Source organism: Prionailurus viverrinus, chromosome C2 (genome assembly GCF_022837055.1).
Source record: "Prionailurus viverrinus isolate Anna chromosome C2, UM_Priviv_1.0, whole genome shotgun sequence".
Lineage (NCBI taxonomy): Eukaryota > Metazoa > Chordata > Mammalia > Carnivora > Felidae > Prionailurus > Prionailurus viverrinus.
In genome coordinates this window covers 99,398,427-99,409,773 of record NC_062569.1, presented here as the reverse complement: position 1 = coordinate 99,409,773, position 11,347 = coordinate 99,398,427, and the positions used below count along the sequence as shown (strand labels likewise).

Genomic DNA, 11,347 nt, shown 5'->3' with positions numbered 1-11,347 from the left:
GATGGAGCTAGAGTGTATTATGCTAAGCAAAATAAGCCAGTGAAAGACAAATACCATGATTTCACTCATATGTGGAATTTAAGAAACAAAACAGATGAACATAGGGGAAGGAAAAAAGAGGAAGCAAACCATAAGAGACTCTTTTAAAGTTTATTTTATTTATTTTTGAGAGAGAGTGGGAGGGGCAGAGAGAGAGGGAGAGAGAATCAGAAGCAGGCTTTGTGCTGCCAGCAGGGTTTGAACCCATAAACTGTGAGATCATAACCTGAGCCAAAATCAAGAGTTGGACACTTAACCCAGGCGCCCCAAGAAACTCTTAACTATAGAGAACAAACTGAAGGTTGCTGAGGGGAGGTGAGTGGGGGAATGAGCTAAAATGGGTGATGGGCATTAAGGAGGGCACTTGTTGTGATGAGCACTGGGTGTTATATAAGTAATGAATCATTAAATTCTACTCCTAAAACCAATATTATACTATATTGACTAAGTAGAATGTAAATTTAAAAAAAATTGATCCAGAAAAAGAGTTGCACGCTCTACTGACTGAGCTAGCCAGGCACCCCAGGGTGATCTCACTTTAAATACATGGCCACAAATCTCAGCTTGGCATTGGTATTACGGCAATCCTACTGTTTTCTTAATATGTTATTCCATTTATTTTCCTATGGTCCCAAGTATCTCATAATTTTTCCTTTCCTCAAACTTCCAACAACTTGTCCTCCATAAATCACTTTCAGCCTTGTGTTCTCGCTCACTGAGAAATAGCAATGCCCTTCAGCCAAAGACCGCAATGTTGGGTTTATTGACTCATTGCAACAAAGGTGAAAGTACACCATAGAGAATCATGAAGACATCTCAGTCAAACGGTGTTAGAGAGGATTTACTATAGGATTTGGGTTTCTGTTTTTGGTGATTCTGGGAGGATGAGTTAAGAAGTGGGGCTTTCCCCAGGATTATATGTTGACAAAAGCTGTAGTAATTGTATGGTTGAGTATCTTAATAAATCTTATGTAGAAGGTGGGAGGAACAAAGTGCAGTGAAAGCCGTGAATGAGAAAGAAGCAGCAGTTACTCACATTAGCCAGCATAAGGGGATATTTGGCCATTTTTGTGATTTGAACCATGTCCCCATTTTTGTCTGCTTACACCTGATTATGGAGTGGACTTCCTTTGCCCTTGCTCTATCATGCTTGCAAAGTGGCTTTTAAAAAACACCAGTGACATGTGTAGTTTTTCATGTTCAACAGACCACCGTGGCCTCTGCTCTGAGCACCAGGCCATCTTCTGGCTGTCAGGGGCTGCTGGGAAGCAGTCACAAGAGAACTTGCACAGACTCATCTTGTCACATCTATTCACTTACCTGCACCTGTGCCATATATTCTTTCGCAATACTAAGGATGAACAGTCCATGTTCCCGTTGTAGTCCAGCCCATCCACTTACATAGTAGAGCCTACCCCACCATCTATTCAAGGTCTTCACTCCCGAAGCTCTCCCTGCCTCTCTTGAACCACAAATTTTACCTGTCTGTTGGGTCATTCCCATGTGTATTCAAATATGCTGTTATTGTTCCCATCTTATAAAAAAAAAAAACAACACAAAAATTTAAAGACAAAGCAGAAGAATAAACTCTCCTTTGACCCTAAATCTCCCCCCCAGCTCTGTCCTATTTCACTGCCTCATTTACAGCAAAGTTCTTCCAAGTAGTTGTTTATACATATTGCCTTCTACAACCTTTCCTTTTCTCTTGAATCTGCTCTCCACCAAAATTGTTCTTGTCAAGGTCAACGAATGATCTCCAGATTGATAAATATAGAGCGATATAGAACTATTCTCTGTTCTCATCCTACTTGACCTGTTAGCAATGGTTGACATCTCTGATTTTTTTCATCCTCCTGAGATACTTTATTTGACTTCAGGGTGAGGTTCTCTATCTACCTCATTGGCCATTCCTTCTCAGTCTTTGCTGTTTCCTCTTTATCTCCTCAACTTTGAAATCTCTATTTAAAAACAATGTCACCCTTTTAAAATTGGTCTAAAACCTGAATAGTGATTCACCTAGCCCAACCTTAGGATCTTTCTTTATCAGATTATTTTCATTTTTTCCACCTTTTCAAAAAATTTAAATAATTTAGTGGGGGTGGCACTGTGAGGGGTTATACAACCTGAGCAGAGTAGGAAAGGGGTGTATGCAGAATGCAGGGACCATGATGGCTGGGCCAGGGGGTTAGGGTGGGATGGATGAGGAGGGAGCCTGTGCAAGGGGCATTTAATATTGCACATTGAAGGAGATACAGCAACAGATGATAACATGTGATTTGGGGCTATATTCTCTTACTATGAAGGATCTTACTGGGACAATTGGTTGAACTTTAGTGTGATGTGAGAATTAGAATGTAGTAATATGATGTTAATTTCCCAATTTTGTTGGTCATATTATGATGGTTTGGGAGAATGTCCTTGTATGCAAGAAATATTCACCTAAATATTCAGAGTTGATAGGGCACACTGTTGACAGTTTACTTTCAAATGGCTCAGGGAAAAGGTTATTGTAATATATTTGCAATTTTTCTGTAAGTTTGAAATTGTTTCAAAGTTAAAAAAATTTAAATATTAGTTTTAAAATACTTTACATAATGACCACATTCATCTTGTACCATTAAAAAAATATTGGCAATATTAAATTCTTTCAATCCAAAGTAGAATTCTTAGCATGGCTTCTGGTTCAAATAATAGGCATTTTTTCTTCAGCCTATTCTTGTACACAACATTGAAGGAAAACACAGTTTATGCTAAGTTTTGCAGAACAAAAACAAGAATATATCCTTTCTTGATTATCTTATTAGGTAATTGTTCCTTAACATATAATACTTTTTTAAAAAAGATACTCAATATCTGACTTTTTGTGGAAGCGGAGTTGACTTTTTCTCCCTCTTCCACTTTCCATTATGATTATTTTCAAACATACAGAAACAGGAGAAGAATAACTGAATAGTGGTGTACCCTCCACATAGATGGAATAATTGTTAACATTTTGCTATTTTGTGTTCTCTTTCCCCTTATCTGTTGTCTTAGTTTATTTAGGCGGTTAGAACAAAAAATGCGGGAGGTTAGGTGGCTTGTAAACAACAAAGATTTATTTCTCACAGTTCTGAAGTCTGGGAAGTCCAGGATGAAGACACCTGCAGATTCTGTGTCTGGTGAGAACCCACACCCTATTCATAGTTGCAGTCTTCTTAACAGTGTCCTCAGGGGCGCCTGGGTGGCGCAGTCGGTTAAGCGTCCGACTTCAGCCAGGTCACGATCTCGCGGTCCGTGAGTTCGAGCCCCGCATCAGGCTCTGGGCTGATGGCTCGGAGCCTGGAGCCTGTTTCCGATTCTGTGTCTCCCTCTCTCTCTACCCCTCCCCCGTTCATGCTCTGTCTCTCTCTGTCCCAAAAATAAATAAACGTTGAAAAAAAAATTAAAAAAAAAAAGTTTAATAAAAAACAGTGTCCTCAAATGGTAGAAGGGGATTATATGTCAGCGTATGAATTTGGGGAGGACTCCACATTCAGCCCGTGGCATCTATATTTGTTGAAGCATTTGAAATCAAGTTGTAGGCATCACGACACCTCATTCCTAAATACCTGAGCATGAATTTTCTAATAATAAAGACCGTCTCCAACATAACCACCAAGTAGTAATTATCCATAAATGAATATCAATAATTTTATCCACAAACCGTTATTTATTCTGTAACAAGGAAGAAATATATTTATTTCATAAATATATTTAATATATGAATCAATATATTTATACATATAAATAATATATATTTCACATTCAGTCTTCCTTAATTGTTGTAGAATGTCTTTTATAGCTGTATTTTGAGGGGGGAAGGAACCAGGATCGGCAACACTCAATAGCTTTTTTTTTTTTTAATTTTTTTTTCAACGTTTTTATTTATTTTTGGGACAGAGAGAGACAGAGCATGAACGGGGGAGGGGCAGAGAGAGAGGGAGACACAGAATCGGAAACCGGCTCCAGGCTCCGAGCCATCAGCCCAGAGCCTGACGCGGGGCTTGAACTCACAGACCGCGAGATCGTGACCTGGCTGAAGTCGGACACTTAACCGACTGCGCCACCCAGGCGCCCCAGCTTTTTTTTTTTTTAATGTTTTATTTATTTTTGAGAGAGAGAGAGAGAGAGAGAGAGAGCATGGGTGTGAGTGGGGGAGGGGCAGAGAGAGAGGGAGACACAGAATCCAAAGCAGGTTCCAGGTTCTGGGCTGTTAGCACAGATCCTGATGTGGGGCTCGAACTCATGAACTCTGAGATCATGACCAGAGCTGAAGTCAGATGCTCAACCGACCAGAGCCGCTCAGGAGTCCCAACACTCAATAGCTTTTTTTTTTTTTTTTTTTTTTTATCGTCTCATGTCACATTATTTTTTTTTAATATTTTATTTTATTTTATTTATTTATTTTTCAATATATGAAATTTATTGTCAAATTGGTTTCCATACAACACCCAGTGCTCATCCCAAAAGGTGCCCTCCTCAATACCCATCACCCACCCTCCCCTCCCTTCCACCCCCATCAACCCTCAGTTTGTTCTCAGTTTTTAAGAGTCTCTTATGCTTTGGCTCTCTCCCACTCTAACCTTTTTTTTTTTCCTTCCCCTCCTCCATGGGTTTCTGTTAAGTTTCTCAGGATCCACATAAGAGTGAAAACACTCAATAGCTTTTAACTATTAATTATAACTTCAGGCCCTTATTTGAAGGAACAAGACTTTGCCATGCAATTCACCTTTTCGCCCCCTGGGGCAGAGTATGTATTGTGTGAAAGAGGTTGAGGAGGGACTTTGTGAGGAGTGACTAATGCCCGGAAGCCGTTTCACGACAGGCACAGGAGTTTGAGGTTGGGAGGTAGGTACTGGGAGGTAGGTAAGTACAGGGGGCTTATCTTGATGCTAGTAAAAGACTGGTCTGCGCGCTAACAAATTAACATTACATTCTCACTAGTTAGCCAAAGGCGATTGCCGCCAGAGGGCGCAAGGCGCGCCGGCTGCATCCCAGGTAGCCCTCCGAGGTCGCGGTGGGGGCGTGCGTGGCCCAGAGTCCTGAGCGCGCGCCGGGGGTGGTCGCGGGGCACGCGCCGGGCCGCCCCCTCCCCACGCGGGGCGCGCGTGCGCGGTTCCGCTGCGGCCCAAGGAGCCGCGATGGAGGGCGCTCTGACTGTTCGCCAGGTAAGCGGCTCTTCGCTGGGGCGGCTTCCCAAGCGGTGGCTGCACCCGGCAGTTTTCTTCACGATAGTTGTTTGAACCTTCTCAGATTATGATAATTAATTCCTCCCTTCCGTTTTCTCCGTGCTCTTTGGAGTAATTTGGAAAGTTGTTACCAAGGAAACGGTTTCTAGTGCTTCCTGCGAGCCTTCCCCTCGGGGCGATGGTGGAAAGTCTGCTTCTCTGTGGGCGTGGAGAGCAGGAATTTGGTCCCGAAATGTCCTAGTCCAGATGTCTCAGCCTCAGGCCCCACCGACTCACGTTCCGTTGTCGTGATTCTGACCCGACATCACGTTGATCCAGTCTCACCCGCCTCCCTAAACTATCAGCTCTTGAATAAAGGGCTCAGGACTCTAGCGTAAATAACTGTGCTGTCAACCAAGCTTTTGGTTCCAACTAGTTTTGTTCTTTGCTCACTGTCTTATTTGATAAACGGAAGATCTTGCTGATTAACCTTCAGGGTGAAAGCCTACTTTTGTTCCAGGGCTACCTGCATTTATGAACACTACGCTCATTTCTTTTACGTTGGTTGGGTGTATATATTTTAGAGAATTGCAATCAGTGCGATACCTTTTATTTGAGGAGCGTTTTACAGGTTACAAAATGGTAGACATTCGAATAATTGTTGAATGAACAAGTGAATGTACTATTTCAACTGAGCCTCAGAAACATTACTTATGAAAGAGTCATGATACATATTAATGAACCCAATCAGTTATTTTATTCTCTGTCCCTGGCACTGGTGTTGGGATAAGATGGTGAGCAACAGACACATGATTCCTGTTCTCAATGAGTTTATAGTTTAGACTACCGAGAGTTATTACCCCTACTGTAGAGTGGAGAAAACAGATTTAGAGAAATTGACTGGCAAAGACCACACAACTAATAAGTTAGAAAGATAGGATTCTGTTGTAGCCACTCTACAAAGTCAGAATGAACCCCTACCCTTTCAATTTGATTTGGATGTAGAATTATGCCACACATGCACCATGAATATATGAGAAGGCTTATTACTTATATATACAATGGCTTATTAAATACGTAATGAAAAAGTAGAAGTAGGTCAGGCTTCTCAAGCAGATCCTAAATGATTTAAAAGACAAGGAAAGGAAGTTTAATCCAGGTTTTTACCCTGGTGGGGTCAGGGTAAGGGTTCCTGTGTGTGGACTGGGGCTTGCTTGGTTTGACTCTCTCACCCACACCAAAGGTGAGAGCACCCAGACTTTCTCACCCACTTGCCCATATGGGGGACAGAAGAGGAAAAAGGACGGGTGAGGCTTAAAATCTGTCAGCAGGCAAACATTAAAAAATTGAATGAGACTCCTTATCACAGTTCACCCAGATGTTGGGTTAATGACTGAAATGTACCATTTTTCATTTAGTTGAATTTGAATTAGTGTAGGTAAGCCATCATGGCTGTCTACTAGGTCTCCAGTCTGTGCCCAGTAAGGAAAATGAAAGTTCCCTGGAATGCCTTGTTCAAGAGCACAACAGTGTGTTTTGAGAAATAAAATGAGTGCCTTGGTCTCTATTAGTAATCTTCTGGAACTCTAACAGGCATAAGGAGTATCTTGGTGAGGTCTTTTATTATGGGTTTAGTATATGTAGAGACACGAGTGATCTTTTTTTGAAAAAAAATTTATTTATTTATTTATTTATTTATTTATTTATTTATTTAGAGAAAGAACGTACACGTGAGCAGGGGAGGGGCAGAGAGAGAGGGAGAGAATCCCAAGCAGCTTCTACGCTGTCAGTGCAGAACCCAGTTTCGGGCTCCATCTCACAAACTGTGAGATCATGACCTGAATAGAAATCAAGAGTTGGACCCTTAACTGACTGAGCCACCCAGGTGCCCCAAGACATGGTGATCTTGATTTGTATTATGAGTATCTGTGAAACAAGAGATTTCTAGAGTGCTTTATCCCAAAGGGTGCAGCTCTGAGGCAGTGCCCCAAGAGTCTGTAAAAATGTGCAGATGGAGCCAACTGTTGGCCAGAGCATCCAGTGTTAAGATGACTATGGGAAGTTCAGCCAGTTGTGCTGACCCTTGGGTCCTTACCTTTATCAGGGACATCTTGGTTAAGGGATGAAAAGCAGTAGATATCCAGAGAGCTCCATCATGTGTAATGGTGGTGATGCTGTTCACTGACAGTAGGTTTGTCTGTCAAACTTCAAATGGGAATTTAGAGTGTACAGACTCCAACTGCTGTTCACTCATTTGAACCCAAGTCACTCTTAAGGTTAACAAGGGGTTCAGAAGAGTGATGGCCTTTTCTAGCACCATGACATCTGACAAAAGAATGAGGACAGGGGAGGGCATGCCCTCGTGCGGGTAAGATATGCCAGGGGGCTCAGATTTGGTTTTATCCCATAGCAAGGAGGCCTTGGTAGTTGTGCTGAGCTTGCAAGGTGTTGCTTCTAAGACCTAAGAAGGTCTGAGAATGGAGGGTCACAGTCTCAGGGTTTGTAGAGCCTCTATTTCCAGAAGAGTCCAGTATGCTGTCAGTGACTGCTGCTCTAATGGTGTGTAACGTGGGGCCTGGGGGATATTTTCTTGCATTAGAAGCCTATAGACCACTTATAGACACCATGGGTGGTTGAGAGACTCCAAGAGTCATGGAAAGAAGCTGCTAAAGTCTCTGTAATGAAGAGTTCTGTGTGTGTGTGTGTGTGTGTGTGTGTGTGTGTGTGTGTTTGGGGGAGAGGGGAATAGTACTAATGGAAGTGTCTGTTATGATTTTGACAAATATTAGAGTCTTTCTGGGAAGGATCCTCATTCAGCATGACTGATTTGCAAGTAATAGTGTAAACAGACTTAAGTAAAATTTGTAAATGAGGAATATATTTCTCTAGATGCCCAAAATGCCTAATAAATGTTGGGCTTATTTCAGTGTTATGGGTGCTAAGAGGGTCAATAGTAATTTCTTGACATTGTCAGGGATGGAGTGACCCTTGGAGTACCAAATGGTTTTCAGGAATTTAAGGTGGCAGACCTTAATGCTGTGTTTGGGGCAATGGCTCATCCCCTTTTCGTGAGCTCTTTTGTGCATATTTGAATGGGTATGTCAAAAGAGTGTCTTCAGAGGAGGATGTAAGCAATGTAATGTCATACCTGTGCTCCTGGAGCAAAATAATTACAATTACAATATTGCCTGTAAAAGTTGCATGTAAGGGCAAGCCTTTGAGGTATGCTGTGCCTAGCTATGTAAAGGTATATTGTGTCCCACTAGAGATGAAGGCAAAATGTGACTGAGAGCTTATTGAAAGAGACACTGAACAGAATATTAGCCAAATTTATTATAGCATATATATATGTTATATATATAACATATATATGTGTATATATATATATATGTATATATATATATATATTTATTTTTGAGACAGAGAGAGACAGAGCATGAACAGGGAAGGGTCAGAGAGAGAGGGAGACACAGAATCTGAAACAGGCTCCGGGCTCTGAGCTGACAGCACAGAGGCCGATGGGCGGCTTGAAGCCACAAACCTTGAGATCATGACCTGAGCCGAAGTCGGAAGTTTAACCAACTGAGCCACCCAGGCGCCCCTATTATAACATATATTTACCAGTTTCTGATTGGATAGAGTCAGTAATTTCAATAGTATGTGGTAAAGGGGCCTTCATGGGAAGGAACACAGCATCAAGGGCGCAGTCATCAACTGTGAGGCACCATTCATTTTTCCAACTTTAATAGGCCATGTTGGGCTGTTAAATGGAGAAACCATAGAGATAATCACTCTTTCACTAATTAGGTCTTTTATAGTAAATCCCAATCCTCAAAGGCCCTGTTTAATGTTATATTGAGTTGAGTTGTATTTACTATTTTAGCTAGGGGTTGAGGGAGTGGTCCATGGCTTTTTAAAAAGCCATTTGTATGCTCCAAAGACTCTGTTTAAATTTATTGTTGGGTAAGAGCATCCACTGCCAATATGGAATATTTTAGGGTGATGTGTACTATACCATTACCTGGAAGAATTTCAGCAAGACAGAAGTTCTGGTGGTTAAAGTGAGACATACCTATTTATTATTTATTTTATGTTGAGTATTTCCCTAAATTTAGTGGGATCTCCAGGTATAAGTGTAGTTTGAGCCCAGTATTGATTAAAGTCATGAAAATTTGCCACTTAAGGCATTTCAGCAGATGTTGAAGTTAATTCAAAAACCTGTGCTATAAAGATATAAAAGCCAATCTTTACCTTTTGTTGTATAAATTATTTTAGTAAATTTTGGATTTCCAATTGGGCCAAATTGTGGACTTCTCTATTTTGTTGCTGTTTCTTTGTTTGTTTCTTTATTGTTTTTCTCTATCTCTTTTGGTGGTGAGTGAATATATTTCAAGTGGAGGGAGTCCTATCATTTCATATTTATAAATTCCATCCTCCAGAGAGCCTCAAATCAGTGTTACCAGGGTTAGGGGTATGTGGTTACTTTGTGGAGTTTAAAAACCCTGAGCTTGGAGCGCCTGGGTGGCTCAGTCAGTTAGGTGTCTGACTTCAGCTCAGGTCATGATCTCACAGCTCATGGGTTCAAGCCCCACATCTGTGCTGATGGCTCAGAGCCTGGAGCCTGCTTCAGATTCTGTGTCTCCCTCTCTCTCAGCCCCTCCCCTGCTCATGCTCTGTCTCTCTCTCTCTGTCCCTCTGCCTCTCTCTCTCTCTCTCAAAAATAAATAAACGCTAAAAAACAAAAACAAAAAAACCAACCCTGAGCTGAAGCTGAGTTTGAATTACCCCTTTGCTGTGCCACATGGGTTCCATGGCTGCTTTTCTCTGTAACCTGGAGGATCAGGATTTTTGTTACAATAGAGGCATAGGTACCAGTGGCAGCAGGGCAACAGCAGGAACAACAGAGGTATTTAAGGGTCCAGGTGAGCCGTGTGTTCTCACAATGGTTGCTCCCTTCCCTCCTCCCGGCTCTTTTCTCTCTCTCTCTTTTTTACTCCAAAATGACTCTCTTTCATGAGTGACTGCCCAAATGGGTCCATCTCTTGCATAGAGTGTACTCTTTCCCCAGAATGCTCCGTAGATTGGGGGTCAATGCCTGATTCATTGATTTTAACTACATTGTTTGTATAAATCAGAGTTAATTTACCAATTTCCCACAAATTATGGTTAGTAAGTTTGTTTCCACTTTCTTAGTACTATAACCATTGTTGACTCCATGTGCACAGAGTTTTAGTTTATACCCATCCTAGACCAGAGCAGGCATTGCAAATTATTCTCCAAAGAGGCTGAACTAATTGTCATCCCCCTTACATGGTATTTTTTACTGTTTAATTATTCCTCTAGCTGACTGTGAACTTCTGGAAGCTAAGGACTTCCTTTTATTCATTTTTGAATTCCCAGTGCCAATTAAACTACCTAATGAGTAGTAGTAGTTGGAGAATATTTGTCACATGTGTAAATATATGAACTGTAGAAGAAAAACATGTTAATTATTGTTTCCTAAATGCTTAAATATTGTTTTCAAGTTAATTTGTGTATTTTGAACATTAACTCTTTTCATTTTTAAAATGAGCATTTCTCAATAAGTAATTTAAATTGTTGATACTTGTTTCCAGGCAATAAATGCAGGGGATTCAAGCTTTGCCCCTGAGCCACAGGAAGAGTTAGAGGAGAATCCTAACCCAGTTGCGGATGAGAATAATACAGTGTCAGCAAAAAAACAGGGGCCAAATTTACATAACTGGAGTGGTGACTGGAGCTTTTGGGTAATATTTTTTCTTTCTTATATTTTCACTTTAATCTTAAATGCAAATTTTCTTTAAATTTATAGCAGTTCATATAATGTTTATAATATTTTATTAGCTTCTTGATTTTAGACAGTTAGGTTTTACCAGAGTCCGAGACATTTCTGATTATGCTCTTCTTTGGCCACTAGAATGCACTGTTGTCTGGTTTGATGGAGTGGAATTATCTGCTTCAGTTTTCCTGGGAGAAAACTACAACACAGAATTGGATTCTACCTACGTTGTTGTTCACTATATTGCAAGAGACTAACATTATGCAGAAACCATATTCCTAAATGTTACTGAGAAACCAGCTATTTTACATAACTTTGATTTAAA

At 41.0% G+C, this 11,347-nt stretch overlaps 1 protein-coding gene across 1 annotated transcript in view; it reads left to right on the top strand.

Annotated features, from left to right (window-relative positions):
• The first annotated feature begins 5,145 nt into the window (after positions 1 to 5,145).
• Positions 5,146 to 11,347, top strand: part of GRAMD1C (GRAM domain containing 1C) — a 115,015-nt gene continuing 108,813 nt past the window's right edge. Inside the window, exons 1-2 of the mRNA XM_047874270.1 lie at positions 5,146 to 5,225; positions 10,841 to 10,990. Coding sequence (XP_047730226.1) covers positions 5,199 to 5,225; positions 10,841 to 10,990 — 177 coding nt within the window. The 5' untranslated portion in view covers positions 5,146 to 5,198. The remainder of the gene's footprint in view (positions 5,226 to 10,840; positions 10,991 to 11,347) is intronic.